The sequence below is a fragment of the Oxyura jamaicensis genome, chromosome 22, assembly GCF_011077185.1.
Source record: "Oxyura jamaicensis isolate SHBP4307 breed ruddy duck chromosome 22, BPBGC_Ojam_1.0, whole genome shotgun sequence".
NCBI classification, from domain to species: domain Eukaryota; kingdom Metazoa; phylum Chordata; class Aves; order Anseriformes; family Anatidae; genus Oxyura; species Oxyura jamaicensis.
The window spans coordinates 1088950-1103751 of record NC_048914.1 but is presented as its reverse complement, the minus strand read 5'-3'; the positions used below and the strand labels follow the sequence as shown (position 1 = coordinate 1103751).

At 64.7% G+C, this 14802-nt stretch overlaps 2 protein-coding genes across 7 annotated transcripts in view; one reads left to right on the top strand and one right to left on the bottom strand.

The window, feature by feature from the left end:
• LOC118177489 (fumarylacetoacetate hydrolase domain-containing protein 2-like) overlaps positions 1 to 3413 on the top strand; it is a 3671-nt gene extending 258 nt beyond the window's left edge. The window contains exons 2-8 of one of the 2 annotated variants that reach the window (XM_035345220.1): positions 1145 to 1357; positions 1913 to 2129; positions 2226 to 2285; positions 2365 to 2527; positions 2633 to 2741; positions 2855 to 2942; positions 3266 to 3413. In XM_035345220.1, the coding sequence (XP_035201111.1) occupies positions 1152 to 1357; positions 1913 to 2129; positions 2226 to 2285; positions 2365 to 2527; positions 2633 to 2741; positions 2855 to 2942; positions 3266 to 3328 (906 nt within the window). In that variant the 5' untranslated portion in view covers positions 1145 to 1151 and the 3' untranslated portion in view covers positions 3329 to 3413. Of the gene's footprint in view, positions 1 to 797; positions 1358 to 1912; positions 2130 to 2225; positions 2286 to 2364; positions 2528 to 2632; positions 2742 to 2854; positions 2943 to 3265 lie in introns of those variants that run through there. The other variant, XM_035345221.1, reaches the window with a different exon arrangement.
• GPAT2 (glycerol-3-phosphate acyltransferase 2, mitochondrial) lies at positions 3406 to 12791 on the bottom strand. Of its 5 annotated transcripts, none has more exons than XM_035345208.1 (22): positions 12441 to 12790; positions 11095 to 11455; positions 10409 to 10522; positions 10223 to 10296; positions 8640 to 8750; positions 8214 to 8342; positions 7260 to 7359; positions 7047 to 7183; positions 6798 to 6897; positions 6374 to 6637; positions 6153 to 6263; positions 5792 to 5877; positions 5590 to 5708; positions 5320 to 5390; positions 4979 to 5243; positions 4750 to 4898; positions 4582 to 4659; positions 4309 to 4434; positions 4094 to 4214; positions 3811 to 3864; positions 3661 to 3716; positions 3406 to 3514 (listed from the first exon to the last, which is right to left on the bottom strand). In XM_035345208.1, exons 1-22 carry the CDS (start codon positions 12764 to 12766, stop codon positions 3467 to 3469), a joined length of 3000 nt encoding a protein of 999 aa, XP_035201099.1. In that variant the 5' UTR covers positions 12767 to 12790; the 3' UTR covers positions 3406 to 3466. The 5 variants fall into 5 exon arrangements, with proteins under 5 accessions (XP_035201099.1, XP_035201096.1, XP_035201098.1 ...); XM_035345205.1 differs by having other exon boundaries at positions 3406 to 3583; positions 12441 to 12789; XM_035345207.1 differs by having other exon boundaries at positions 3406 to 3583; positions 6374 to 6580; positions 12441 to 12788.
• Between the last annotated feature and the right edge of the window lie 2011 nt (positions 12792 to 14802).

The following is a 14802-nucleotide window of genomic DNA, read 5'->3' as shown; positions in this document are numbered from 1 at the left end:
GGGGGGTCCGTGGGATTGGGGTTGGGCGGGACTGGGGGGGTCCCTTGGGGTCAGGGCTGGGCGGGATTGGGGGGGGATCCCCCGGGATCGGGGCTGAGCGGGATTTGGGGGGGGATCCCCTGGGATCGGGGCTGTGCGGGATTGGGGGGGTGATCCCCCGGGATCGGGGCTGAGCGGGATTTGGGGGGGATCCCCTGGGATCGGGGCTGTGAAGGACTGGGGGGAGGGTTCCCATGGGGTCGGGGTTGCACAAGATTTCAGGGGGTTCCCGTGGGCTTGGGGTGTGCGGGATTTGAGGGGGGTTCCCGTGGGATCGGGGCCGTGCAGGATTTGGGGTGAGATCCCATGGGATTGGGGCTGGGTGGGACTGGGGGGGGATCCATGGGGTCGGGGCCATGCAGGATTTGGGGTGGGATTCCACGGGATTGGGGCTGTGCAGGATTGGGGGGATCCCGTGGGGTCGGGGCTGTGCAGGATTGTGGGGGGCTTCCCATGGGGTCAGGGCTGTGTGGGATTTGGGGGGGTTCCTCTGGGATTGGGGTTGTGCAGGATTTGAGGGGGGTTTCCATGGGATTGGGGCTGTGCAGGGTTGGGGGGAGGGGTCCCATGGGGTCAGGGCTGTGTGGGATTTAGTGTGGGATCCTGTGGGATCGGGGCCGTGCAGGATTTGAGGAGGATTCCCATGGGATCAGGGTTGTGCAGGATTTGGGGGTGGTCCCATGGGGGCTGGATTTGGGGTGCAGGATTTGGGGATGGATTCCATGGGATTGGGGCTGTGCGGGACTGGGAGGGGGGATCCATGGCATCAGGGCTGTGAAGGATTGGGGAGGATCCCATGGGGTTGGGGCTGTGCAGGATTTGGGGGTGGATCCCATGGGATTGGGGCTAGACAGTGGTGGGGGATCTGCTCCCCGCTGTGCCACAGGACCCCGGATCCCCCCAGCTCCAACCCCAGCTGCACCCCAACCCCCTCCTCAGCAGGGATCTGCTGCCCCGCACGGATCCAACCCCCCCAGGGAGGGATCCACCGCCCGCAGCCGCCTTTCAGGGATCCACTCCCCACCCCCCAGCCCGGGATCCCCCCCTATCCCTCCGGCTGGGGGCTCGATCCCGGTGCCCACCGTCCCCCCGCCGCCCCCCGCAGGTGCCGGATGCCCCCCGGCCGGTTGCCCGCGGCGCTGCCCCGCGCCATGCGCCTCGTCCGCTTCCAGAGCCCCGGGGGGGCCGAGCCCCGGCTGGGGCTGGAGGAGGAGGAGGGCGGGGGCTTGGTGGACCTCAGCGAGGCCGAGCCCTCGCTGCCCCGCTCCATGCGGGCCTTCCTGGAGACCGGCGAGCACGGCCTGGCCGCGGCCCGCAGGTGGGCTACGGGGTCCCGAGGTGGGCTACGGGGTCCCAGGGTGGGTTATGGGGTCCCAGGGTGGGTTATGGGGTCCTGAGGTGGGTTATGGGGTCTTGAGATGGTAATCGTAGAATCCTAGAATCACAGAATGGTTTGGGTCGGAAGGGACCTTAAAGATCGTGTAGTTGCAACCCCCCTGCCATAGGCAGGGACACCACAAGAGTCCCAAGGTGAGTGTTGGGGTCCCGAGGTGGTTATGGGGTCCTGAGGTGGATTACAAGGTTTCAAGGTGGGTTATGGGGTCCAGAGGTGGGTGTTGGGGTCCTACGGTGGGTTGCTGGGGTCCTGAGGTGAGTTATGGAGCCCCAAGGTGTATTACTGGGTCCAGAGGTGGGTGCTGGGGTCCCAAGGTGGGTGACAGGGTCCAGAGGTGGCTGCCAGGGTCTGGAGTTGAGTGCTGGGGTCCTGGGGTGGGTTATGGGGTCCCAAGGTGAGCTACAGGGTCCCGAGGCAGGTTATGGGGCCCAGAGGTGGGTGTTGGGGTCCCAAGGGTCCCTGGTGCCGTCCCCGCAGAGCGCTGGCCTCGGGCCAGCACCGCCTGCCGAGGGCGGGGGTGCGGCTGCTGGCCCCCATCGGTGACCCCGAGAAGGTGATCTGCGTGGGGCTCAACTACCGCGACCACTGCCTGGAGCAGGACGCCAAGGTGCCCAAGGAGCCCCTCATCTTCAGCAAGTTCCCCAGCGCCATCGTCGGGCCCTTCGATGACATCGTGCACCCGGCCGAGAGCAGCGTGAGTGCCCCGCGGCCCCCACCCCGTGCCCCCCTGCCCCAGCTGGGGGGGGGTGCAGTCCCGTCCCCCCTCCCCGAACCCTGTTTTGTCCCCCAGGAGGTGGACTGGGAGGTGGAGCTGGCTGCAGTCATCGGGAAGACGGGGCGGCACATCCAGGTAGCGGCAGCGCCTCGTGCTTCATGGGGGGGGGGGGGGGGAAGGGGGGGGCCCCCCCCCCTTTGTTCCCCCCCCCCAGGAGTCGGCGGCGCTGGAGCACGTCGTGGGCTTCACCGTGGCCAACGATGTCAGCGCCCGGGACTGGCAGATGCGGAGGAACGGGAGGCAGTGGCTGCTGGGGAAAACCTTCGACACCTTCTGTCCCCTGGGGCCGGCCATTGTCACCAAGGACTCGGTGACAGGTGGGGACGGGACGGGGTGGGAGGCAGACCCTGGCTCGCCCCTCCCCCCCGGCCTGAGCGTGGGGTCCCCGAGGTGTCCCCCGGGGTGACACGTCCCCTGCGCAGACGTCCACAACCTGAGCATCCGCTGCAGCGTCAACGGGCAGCTGATGCAGAGCAGCAGCACCAAGCAGCTCGTCTTCAGGCTGCCCCAGCTCATCGCTTGGGTCTCCCGGTACGTGCGGCACCGGGGTGGGGGGGAAACGGCACCGGGAGGGGGGGCCGGCAGCGTCCCGGCTCCCCCCGGTGTGTGGGACCCCGGCCGATGGCTCCCCTGGTCCCCCCCAGGTTCGTCACGCTGCGCCCCGGGGACGTGCTGCTCACGGGGACCCCTCCGGGTGTGGGGGTTTTCCGGAAGCCCCCCGTGTTTCTCAAGGTGAGTGCGGGGTGGGGGGCTCCAAACGGGACCGGGAGGATTGGGGTGGCGGAGCAGGGGTTCCCTCCCCATCGGATCGAACACGCTGCGAGCTTTACAGCTTCCTCCCCCCGTCCCTTCTCACCGACCCGCCCAGCGCCCCCAATTTCCCCCTCCCAGGCTCCCAGCTCGTGCTGGAGGTGGAGAACCCCCCGTAGCCGCCCTCCCCCCGCTCCCCCTTCCACCTTCCCCACGGGGCACGCACCCCTTCACCCCAGGAGCCCCCACTTTGCCCCCCCGAGCCCACAGCAGCGCGGTGCTGCCAGCGCCTCCTGCCCTTGCAGCCAGGCGACGAGGTGCGCTGCGAGATCGAGGAGCTGGGCAGCATCTGCAACAAGGTGGTGTGAGGACCGAGCCCCCCCCCGCTTCGACCGAGCCCCCCCCGGGCCTCGCCGTGCCGCAGCGGCGTTCAATAAATCCGCACGAGGAGGAGGGTGCTGCTCCCTCTGCGCCCGCAGCTGGGTTTATTGCCGCACCGCCGGGGGCTACGGCTGCACAAACTGCTGGATGAAGGCTCGCAGCTTCCCCCGGCCCTCGGAGGAGCGGAAGGGCTGGGCGAGGTGCAGAAGGGCCCCCCCGGGGCTCGGCGCCTCCTCCAGCACCTGGGGAGGGAGAGGGGGGGGGGTCACAGCGAGGCTGCTGGGGATGGGGCCGGGGGGCAGAGCCCGGCCACGCTTACCCCCATCTCCTTGAAGGTCCGCAGCGTGCTCAGCGCCAGGCTCTGGGTGGGGCGCTCTGGAGGGAGAGAAACCCCCAAGAGGGAGCCCCCCCAATCCCCCCCACAGCCCGGCAGGGGTGGGGGGCTCCCCACCGCCAGGCCCCAACTCACCCAAACCGTCCTGCTCCGCGAGGAACTGCTGCAGCGCGCCCGCGCAGGCTGCCTCTGCGGGGGGGGCAGGGTCAGCACCCAGCCTCACACCAGGGTGGGGGGAAAACCCCGACACCCCCCGCTCCGGGGCAGCGCAGCCCTCGGGGGATTCAGCACGGGGCTGGGGCTGCGAGGCTGGGTGCTGCCAAAGTGCCTCGGTTCCCCCCAAAGCCGAGCGGGGCTGGGGTGGGAGTAAAAGAAGAAGGGACCATGGGGGTGTCCTGGGGGGGGGGGGGGGTCCTACCAGGCTGGGGCCAGCTGGGCTGCTCCAGGAAAGCTGCCACTCGCGCGTAGGTCTCCAGCACGGGGCTCAGGAGGCGGCAGAGGAAGAGGAGGAGGCCAGGCGAGCCTTCGGGCTCTCGGAGCTGGGAGGGGGAGAGCCCAAAGTGAAAGATGTTTGTGGAGTCTCGGCGCCCTGCCACATCCCAGGGGCGTGGATGGGGGGGAGCCCCCACGCACCTTGAAGCAGCGCTTGCAGACGTCCTCGCTGTCGCTGTCACTGTCAGTGAAATCCACCTCGGCCCAGGGCTGCCCCTTGCTGAAGGGCCGCGGGGCCAGGTCGCACAGCCAGCGCTCGTTCTCTGACTGCAGAGCAACACCAGGCACCCCTGAGCTGGCACCACGCGTCCCTGTCCCGGGGGGATCCTTCCCAGCCCGGGGGGAGCCCCAATCCCTTGTCCCCGAGCAGGACCGGAGGGCACGGTGAGGGCTGAGCAGAGCGGGGGCACCCACCTCTTCCGCCTCCAGCAGCCCGCACAGGATGAGCTTGTCCAAGACGTCCTGGCTCTGGTGGTCGAGGGGCTGGCAGGGCTGGCAGAGAGGAGAGGGGGCTGCTGAGGAGCCGGCGAGTGCCAGGCCACCTCCACGCCACGGCAGCCGTCCCGTGCCGCCCGCTCCTACCGGGAGCCCCAGCAGTGTGGGTGGCAGCAGCTGGAGCAGCACCAGGGTCTTGCGGAGCAGCTCGTCCTGGCTCAGCGTGATGCTGGTGGGGCAGGCGGCCGCCCCCAGGAAGGGCAGCACCTCCAGCAGCAGGGCACGGATGGCGCAGGCTGCGGGCAGAGCGGGGCGAGCAGTGTCACCGCAGTGTCACCGGTCCCCAGTTTGGGCATCCCTGTGCCCTGCTGCTCACCTCCCACCGCCTCGCCGGCGAAGACGGGCAGCAGAGCTGAGCTGTGGTGGCTCAGCTCCCAGCGCGCCTCCACCGAGACCTCAGGGACCACCAGGATGTCACCAGGGGGTGCGAGGTGGTAGAGGGTGACGTGGGCTCTGAGCAGGGCCAGGCTGTGCCACACCAGGGCACGGAGCTGCCCCGAGAAGCCCACGTCGCGCTGGCGCACCAGCGTCTCCTCCAGGACCCACGCAAAGTCCGACATGAGCCGGGAGAGCAGCACACCCTGCAGGGAGAGGAGGCTGAGCTGGGCTGGGGGCTCCGAGGGCAGCCCGGAAGCCCCCCGAGGGGCCTCGCCTCACCTGGCGGTGCTTGTGCAGCAGCAGCGCGGACGTGATGCCCACGGCTGTGACGGCGGAGCAGGCGGCGCTGTCTGCGGGGAGCGAGAGGTGCTCGTTCGTCTCCCTTGGCGCTCGGTTGTTTGCTCTATTTCCAGCACGGGCGCTGCCAGGCAGCAGCAGGAGCAGGGACACGCAGCCCCGAGGGCGTCCTGCTCCCCCCGCAGCCTGCACGGCCAGGTGGGCGGCTCAGGACGGACGCCCCCCCCCCCCCCCCCCCAGCAGACCCCTCACCGCTCAGGGCGTGCAGGCCCAGCGTGGTCACCATCATTTTGTCTTCTGCTTCCGAGCCGGGAGCCGTTCCAGGGGCCGGACCCTCAGGCTCTGCCCTCTCGCTGTGCAGCTGGCTGGAGCTGCAGAACAGGGGGGTGAGAGAGTTGGGAATGGGGGGGTGCTGGGAACAGGCATGGGGGGCGAGGCGCTGCCACGGGCTTACTGCGTGCCGAGGATGGTGGGCAGCAGCAGCTCCTCCGGCGGCTTCTCCGCGCCGCTCTGTCTGCGGAGGGTTTTGGCCACAAACTCCTGGGGAGGACGGAGCCGGTTAGTGCCAGCAGCCCTCAGCACCACCCAGATGAATCCACGCCTTTGGTCCCACCAAGAGCTGCCCCATCGAGCCCCAGCTTCCCCTAGACGTAGGCTCAGCGGCTCTCTGCAGAACGCCAGATGCCCCCAGAATCCCAAAACGTATCCCCGAGAGGCTTGCAGAGCCCAGAGCATCACCGCAGCACATCCCCTGGGGCCGGGCCGGATCCTGGGAGCCAGCTCTGCCCCAGAAGCTGGAGGCGGTGCCGCGGTACCTGCAGGGAGAAGGGCTGGGCGAAATCCACGCGGGCGCAGCCGAGGCGTCGGCGCAGGGCTCGGCACGCGGCCCCGAGGCAGGCGCTGAGGCTGAGGGGCCGAGCGCTGTGCTGGGGGAGAAGTGGGGTTAATTAATTAATTAATGGGGCGGCAGAAGGGGGACACCCCCACGCCGATTCAGGTGCTGCCCCAGGGCAGGAGTGGGCTCGGGGCCGCTCACCGCTCCGCTGCCCTGGAGGCTGTCGGGGGCCAGGTCGTAGGCGATGGCCACGGGGACCAGGAGGACATCGGGGACGGCGCCGTCCCGCACGGCTCGGTACACCGGGGCCAGCCACTCGTGGGCAGCGGCCGAAAGGCGCCGCGGGGCGCAGGGCTCCTCCAGGAAGATCAGCAGAGGCTGCCGGCTCCTCAGCACCTCCTCGACGTACTGGAGCAGAGGGGGTGAGGCCGGGGGTGCTGGTGGCACCGCAGGGACGTGCGGGAGCTGCCACCCCCCACGGCCGGGGGCCTTAACACAGCCCGACAGCCGCACCCGTCTGCCAGCGCGTGGTGCTGCAGGTCCAAGATGCCTTCACCGAGCACTTCGGGTGCTCGGGGGGGTTCTTCCCTCCCAGCACAGGTGGGGATGCAGGGGCTGGACTTACCGAGGCAAGCACAGCAGCTGGGAGCCCTCCATCCTGGCCGCTCGATGTCTGCTCCACGCTCGTGGGCAGGAAAACCCCTCCCAGGCAGCGAAGCAAGGCCCTGTTGGGGAGGAAAATGCTGTGAGTGCCCCCCATGAATGGGACCTTGTCCTCCCCGCCACCCCTCTGCCCTCCCCGCAGGCCATCTCATTCAGCCTGTGCAGGGAAGCAGCCACATGCCGGGCTAGAAACGGCCTCCCCGTGCCTTACCGGAGGCGAGGGCTGCAGTTCAAGCTGCCCACCGTCACCCTGGGCACCCCCAGGCCCTGGGAGAAGAAGAGGAAGGAGAGCAACAGCCCGTCCAGCCGGGATTTGTGTGTGGAGAGGAAGACCAGCGGCACGTCGGGCTGTGGGGACGGAGGAGGCGATAAGGGGGAGATGTGCAGCCACGGCGTGCCGGGAGCGGGCGGCCGGGCTCCTCACCGTCGTGGCAGCCCTCAGCACCATCTCCAGCTGCCCTCGGTGGAGCTGCACGCTGAGGAAGAGGCGGCTCAGGAGCCGGAGCAGGACCCAGCTGCACAACCTGCGGGACAGGGCAGCACAGCAAGGCAGTGAGCACCCCCCCCCGGGGGCCGTGGCTGCACCCAAAGCCCCCAGAGACCTCGGCCAGGCTACGAGACAGCACCCAGGCATCGCCCGGGGATGTGTTCACTGCCCTCAGCTCCCTCACCCTCCTCCCAGGCACAGTCCTGACCCTCCCCTGCCTCAGTTTCCCCACCCGGGCACAAATGGGGCTGCGCGAGCTGGTTGGCTTCACTGCATCGGCTCCCGATCTCACGTCTCAGCTCCCATGAAGCAAATAAACAGCTTCATTATAAATTAAGTTAAAACACTAAAGGCTGGATGTGACAAGACCACCCCCCTCTCCCCCCCGGTAACAAAAGCTCAAGTCAATTACCCCTCCATCTCCCCGTCCTCCCGCACGCTGCTTACGGGAAGGATCTGAACGCTTTCATCCCCTGGGTAATTTCTTCCCTTTAAATACTTCAGACTGCTCAGAAGGTTCTTTTATTACAGCTCAATCAGACGAGCAATTAGGGTACAATGCAACCTTTAATTGCCAATTTCTCAATGACAGGAGGTAAAAAGGAAAAAAAAAAAAAACGGGGGGGGGGGGGGAAGAAGAAGAAGGAGAAATTTTCTTTTGCTTTGCTTTGATTCCCATCCCCCCGGTGTGGCTCCCCCCGCCACCACCACTCCAGCACTGAGTTCCAGCTCTGCGGAGGGGGAAATATCCCTGGGAGGCCACGCAAGACCCCGAGGAGCAACCCCCCCCGGCAAGGGGCTCCAGGCCCCAGCTGAAGAGCAGGAGGGAGCTGGAGTGGAGCGGCGGGACTGGGAATGCCCCAGCTGGGGGCTGGGAGCTCCCGCACCCACCTGAGCATGGGGAGGGAGAGCGGGGCCTGGATCCCAGCCAGGATCTCGAGGGCTTTCTCCTTCCACCGCCGCCGGGACTCGCTGTCCCCCCCTGAGCCACGGGCCTGGCCGGCAGCGACGTCCCGTACCCTGCAGGGGAGAGGAGGGAGGCGAGGTGGGAAGCGTGGGTTAACGCGGTGTTTTTTTTCAGCCAAAGCCGCTATGAGTTACAATAATTACGATGTACCGGCTGCCAGCCCCGTGCTGGATAATTAGCAGTGACAAGGGGCGAGGTGACAGGTGCCTGACGAGGCTGCGTCACCCGGCGCCGCGCAGCAGCAGCCAGAGACCAAAGACGGAGCAGCCTCTGCACGAGGACGCGCCTCTGCAGGGCCTGCGTCCCGCTGGGGGGGTGACACCGAAGCCCCCCCGGCCGTGCCCACTGACCTGCGGCTGCGGCAGACTCTCTCCGGGAGGTCCCTGGGGGTGTCGGCGGGCACTTTCCACTCCCAGACAGCCAGGAAGCAGCAGAGGCGCCGAACCAGCCAGCCCCGGTACCTGGGCACGGAGACAGAGCGGCGTGCCGGCGGTGAGAGCAGCCGGGGCTGGGGTACAGAGCACCCCCTGCTCTTTTAGGGTGCTGTTACCACATCAGCCCCCCTCGAACATGCTCTGTGCAAGCATTCAAGACTTTTCTCCCTGTTTCATAGCTGGGGAAATGGAGGCACCGGCACTCTGTGCGGGGTGGAGCGCTGCTCTGGGCTGCCCCACTCCTCACCGGATTGCTGCCTGCTTTCCTGGCATGGAGAAGGAAATCTGGCATTGCTAGGGAAGAGCTGGGGGCTTCCAGGCTGCGAGGAAAGCTCTCCAGGCACCAGGCACCCTCCAGCCCTCCCTGCCTCAGCAACACACCCCTGCATCTGCTGACATGTCCCCAAAGCTGCTCTCGCAGCAGCTCTGCCAGCACCAGCACTGCTGCACATGGCCCAAGCCAGGACTTTCCCAAATCCGCCCCAAATCGGAGCCGGGCAGCACCACTGGGTCTGAGAGGGGTGTAAGCGATGTTCCAGACGTCGCAGAGCACGGGGGGCCCAGCGTGCGACGAGGCTGTGGGTGCCCAGGCAGGGACAGAGGGTCTCCACACCCTCCAAGCTGTCTGCTTTTGATCTCAGCCTCCCATCTCCAGCCTCTTTTTCAGCATCCCGCAACTCCTGAGGCGTTCTGAGCGGAGATGAATTATTCAAAGAGTTTGAAAGCTGGGAGCTTGGGATATTTCAAGCAGAAGGGAGCATAATGACCCGATTTGGAAAAATACAGCGCAGAATTGCTGAGCCGCCAGGGACCGCTCGGAAAGGGAGAGGAACCGGAGGAGTCCGGCACCTCCAAAAACTCGGGCTGAATTCAACAACAGGCGTTTGGCAAGCGAGCGGCTCCTGGGCGGCCACGTCAGCTCCTCAGCTGGAGCAGAGGCTGGTTCACACCAGCTGAGATCCCCGCGGGGCCGTGGGGAGGAGGAAGCGCACTGGGGGCTGGCGAGGCCATCTCGCATCTCCCAGGGGTGGGAGTGAGCTGGCCCCGCGTGCGTGAGCTTCTCCTTGCGCCGGAGCCAGAGGGGAGAACGAAAACACCCTCTGCCCCCTCTCAGGCTCTTCCCAACAGCTTCAAGAGATCAAGTTTTGATTTAAGGAGTCCCAAGCCCTTGACACTGTGGCTGACTGCTCTTCCAGGCCACGAGGGTGACAGTAAGCAGGGGAAAGGACCAAGCCCTTTCCTCTCTGCTGTTATTATTGCTCTGCGCTCGGAGATGTGGCTTCCATTCAAAAAATAATTAACGTGACTACTTTCTGGACTAATTAGCGAGCGAGGCTGAGAGAGAGGCGTCCCTGCACTCCAGTGCAGCAGGGGAAGTCAGTTCCCCAGGGATTCAGACAAGAACAAAACCCAGAAAAAGGGATTTGCCCAGCGTCCCTGGCATGGGGCCCTGCTCTGAGCGCCCACGCAATAACCGGTACCGACGGTCCCGTCCTCACCTGGTGTCCTCCTCCGTCACCTGGGCGGCGCTGCGGAAGCCGAGGGACGAGAGCTGCGCGTGGTAGAAGCCATCCTGGGAGCAGAGCAAGGGAAATGGCTGGAGGTTAGCCCAGACCAGCTGGGAAAGGCAAACCCACCACCACTGCACCCGCAGCCCCTCGGCTGAGCCCCCGCAGCGGGCTTACCCAGCTCCTCGGGGTGCAGGTCTGGCAGCAGCGCCCCGTGAGCGGCCGGTATTTGCCCAGAAAAGGGATGAAAATTTCCAGTTTCTGCCCTGAATCACAGACCCAGGTTTTCATCTGAAGAGGGAAGGAAAGATAGGGAGAGGGAGGGATGGCACGGAACCTCCTTGCCTGGGAAATATGAAGTGCAGGTAAACGCGCCCCCAAATGCACTGGGGCAAGGAGAAGTCCCACTTGTCAACTCTCTGGGGAGAAATAAAGCTGCCACGTGCTGCTGCAAACCTCCCGTGGGCAAGCCCCAGGTTCACCCTGCAGCTGCCTTCCTCCCCGAGCAGCCCCCTCCATTTAGCTTCTAAAGGGGGCTTGTAAAAAAGATGGAGAGCAACTTTCTGCTCGGTCAGATAGCGACAGGCCAAGGAGAGATGGTTTTAAACTACGAGAGGGGAGATTTCGATGAGAGCTTAGGAGGAAATTCTTCCCTCAGTGGGCAGTGAGGCACTGGAACAGGCTGCCCAGAGAGGTTGTGGATGCCCCATCCCTGGAGGTGTTCAGGGCCAGGTTGGACGAGGTCCTGAGCAACCTGGTCTGGTGGGTGGCATCCCCACCCGTGTCAGGGGGGTGGAACTGGATGATCTTTGAGGTCCCTTCCAACCCGAGCCGTTCTATGATTCTAGGATACATTTACGTGCCACTGTCACCGGAGGAGCGTGGGGACCTGGAAATGGTGAGACCAGCACCCTGCGGTGATCACTGGGCTCCAGCAGGAACAAGCCCTCGGAGACGCGTCCGGCACGGCCCGCAGAGGTCAGCTGGGGAGAAAAGGGCAGGAGAGAATCAGTGAGAGTCGGGGCGTGCACGAAGGCTGTAGAGGCCCCTCGCCCCCACGACAGCAACCAGGAGACCTCTCCCCCCATAACCAGGGTGGAGGGCAATGGGGTCATGGCAGCATGGGACCCACGGGGTGCAAGAAGGAGGTGCTGAGCCCCTCTCCCCACTTCAGGCATTTGAAGGGAAGGGACCAGCTCCTTGGTGGGGAAATGAGTTGTTCTACTGCAGAAAGAGAGAAAGGGAGGGAAAAAAAAACAGCAACCAACGCTCCAAAAGCCCTCGGGAAAAGAATTTGTTCTTTGTAATACAGCTCCGGCACGGCTACAATTGACTTTTCCCTCCCACACCTTCCTCCCCGCAAGCAAGGAGATGCCAATCTGTACGCAACAGCCCCATGGCATCACCAGGACACAGAGATCCCCAAGACAGCGAGGACGGGCGAGAGTCGTGCAGGCAGGGAGGGATGTAACGCTGTCCTTCTGGAAATCTCCCCTCCCCAGACACCTGGGAGACACTCGGCCTGAAACCCTTGGTGCTTTGCAGCCCGGGCTCCACACTGCTCTTCAGGGAGATGTTTACGCCCCAAAATGAAGGCATAATCCTTGATTTTCAATCCCAGATTTTCAAACCCAAGCAAGGAGATGCTGCATGACACCAGCCAACAGCAAGCGCACCCACTGCTGATCAGCAGGGACACTTTTCCCTCAAAAAAAAACAAATGCAGAAAAGTAAACCATGCTAATGTGGCTCACGGGTGCCAGGAGGAGCGGGGTGATAACCACAGCGGGGACATCCCAGGGTCACTCGTGTGCCCACACGAGACCCCTCCGGCAGAGCCAGTGCAGCCCGCGGAGGCTGCAAACACTTCTACCCCCGCTTCACTTCGGAGCAGAGATTTTAAAGTCATTTTATTCCAAGAAACAGCACTCAGCAAGGCTTCTCCTGGCAGCGACAGGAGTGCGAGCGTTTGCTCACGCAGAAAAACAACCTGTTTTTCAAATCTAGCAGGGGAAAAGAAGGAAACAGGGGTCTGGCGTCAGCCTGTCCCGGGGCACCTGGGGGGAACCCACAGGGGACCTGAGCAGGGTACACCATGCCTGGGTACACCGGGGCGCTCGTGGCACAAGGGAACAGGGCCAGCACACACTGGCAGTCACCACATCCCCGCCACGGGGACAGCCTGTCCTTGTCCCTCAGGGAGCCTCACCTGCCTTTGGTCTGCGATGGCGTGGGGGGGACGCTCAGTGCGGGAGGGGGACGCTGCCCCGTGTCCTGTGCCGCACAGCTGAGGAAGAGAAGACAGAAACTGGGCAGAAAGAGTCGGTTTGGGGTCTGGTTCTGCGGAGGGAGATGCTGGCACAGGGCATCCCCACGGACCCCACAGGGCTGGGGAGGGGCAGGGGGGAACGGACCCCGCATGGGCCCCACAAAGCCCTTGGTGGGGTTTGGGAACCCAACCCCAGAGACCCCATGGGCCCCACTGAGCCTTGCTTGTGGGGAGTGCACCCCACGTGGACCCCTTTCACCCCACATGGGCCCCACACACCCCACATGGACTCCTTACACCCTGTATGGGCCCATTCCACTCCACATGGACCCACACACCCCACACGGACCCCACGGACCCCACATGGACCCCACACACCCCACATGGGCCCCACACAAGCCCCACAGAGCCCGGGGGGCTTTAGGAGCCCACGCTGCACGACCCCCCAGGGCCCTGGGGAGGGCACAGGCCCCACACAGCCCCTGTAGTCGTGGTCTGGAGGAACCCACCCTACACAGCCCCCCAGCCCCCCGGGGCCATGGTTTGGGGTACGCCCCCCCCCCCCCCAGGGCCCCATACAGGCCCCGGCCCCGCTCTCACCACGGCCCGGCCCGGCCCAGCCCGGCCGCCCCGCTCCGCCCCCGGATGGGCACGGCCCGGCACGGCCCCTCCTGGGCCTCGGTCCCCGGGGTGGTGGCCATGGACCTGTGTCCCCCCCCAGACACCCCAAATCCCGGTCCCCGTCCCCCCTTGTCCCCCCCGTCCCCCTTTTTGGCCCCCCCCGTCCCCGACCTCCGCAAGGCTGGGAGCCCGCGGGGGCTGCGGCGGGCAGGCCTTGAGAGAGGGTGGTGAGGGAATAAGGGGGGGAAAAAAGAAAAATTAAGGGAAAATAACAAGTAAGGAAAAATAAAAAGGCATTTATGTAGAGGGGGGCAGCTCCAGAGCCTGGGCAGGGGGGCTGTGTCCTGCCCACCCCAGGCCCGGCTCTTTCAGGGTCCTCCAGCCGGCTCTGTGTTCTTCCAGGATTTTTCCCTCTTTTTCCTTTCTTGTTCGTCACTTTTTTTGTGTGTGGGGGGGAGCTTTTTCTCATTTTTTGGCTCTTCCTCAGTTTTTCGACCCTTTTCTCACTTTTTTCTACTTTTTTTCTCACTTTCCGCCAGACCCCGATAGCAGCAGAGCATCGCTCGGCGACCCCGGCAAATCTCACCCCGCGAGGAAGCTTTCACGCAGCCCAGCCCTTAATTTTTAAAATTTTTCAAGCATTTTCTCCGCAAAGTGCCTGCTGCGGCTTTTCACCCCCCGGCGCGCCGCCGCCAGCCGCGCGGTGGTGGCCATGGTTACCGTATCTCCCCTTCCCTGCCTCGCGCCGCGCTGCCATTAAACCCAAGTACAAATAAAGCGCTTTCACAAGCCCCGGCGGCCCCGAAGCCGCTCCCAGATCCTTATTTTTAAATATTTGAATGGAAAGAAGCATTTTTCCCCCATGAACAAACAGATTGCCCCCGCTGCGTTCGCGCCTGACCTCCCTCCGCAGGCGAAAGTGGCCAAATGTTGTCACCACCCCGCGAAATAAAGCAAGTATCACGGGACGGAGGGAGCGCGCCGCAGCAATCGAGCTCGTTTCCATCCCCGGCGAGCCCCAGAGCCGCAGGCTGAGACCTGGCAGGAGCTCGTCACACCTCAGCATCGCCCGCGCTGCTCCCACACCAGCGCTTTCCCAGTTTGAGGCAGACTGGTGCCAGTTCTAGCCAGCCGCTGGGCCCGAGCATCATCCCTGGCAACAACCTCTGCACCCGAGGGAGGAGGCTGGGCGCAGCAATTAGCGTTTCTGCTCAATTAACCTCTCCCCGCGCTTCCCCATCGCTGGCGGGGCCGCAGGTTGGCTCAGCAGCAAGTGTGGGGTCAGCCCAGCCCGAGCAAGCCCCCGGCGCGTCCCCGGGGAGCACCGAATTCCAGAGGCATGCGGACTGACGCCACACGCTTTGGGGTCTAACCAGGGCTTTTTTTACAAGTTTTTATTTTTATTTATTTTTATTTTTTTTAGCTTTAATCCTTGGGATTTAAAAATACATATATTTGAATTTACATGGCCTCTTTTTTCTCTTTTTTTTCAGCAAACCTGGTTACGCTGAGTAGGGGGGATTTTAGTGAGTCACCATGACAACCCGGGTGCTGTTTTGGGGAAATTACCGGGGAAAGAAGGGCTGTGAGAGAATGGGGAGTGGGGGGGAAGGGGTAAAGGAGGCTGGTGGCAGCAATGGGGCTGGGGCAAGCATCCTCTCCCACTGGGGCCATGTCCAGC

Excerpts from the sequence above, each read along its gene's own strand:
- GPAT2 (XM_035345204.1), bottom strand. The coding sequence starts at position 12,766 with ATGTGGGGTGAAAGGGGTCCACGTGGGGTGCACTCCCCACAAGCAAGG. Across the intron at positions 5,878-6,152 it reads CCCAGCCCTTCTCCCTGCAG|GAGTTTGTGGCCAAAACCCT; the intron begins GTACCGCGGCAC and ends CGTCCTCCCCAG. Across the intron at positions 5,244-5,319 it reads TGCTGCACAAGCACCGCCAG|GGTGTGCTGCTCTCCCGGCT; the intron begins GTGAGGCGAGGC and ends CTCTCCCTGCAG.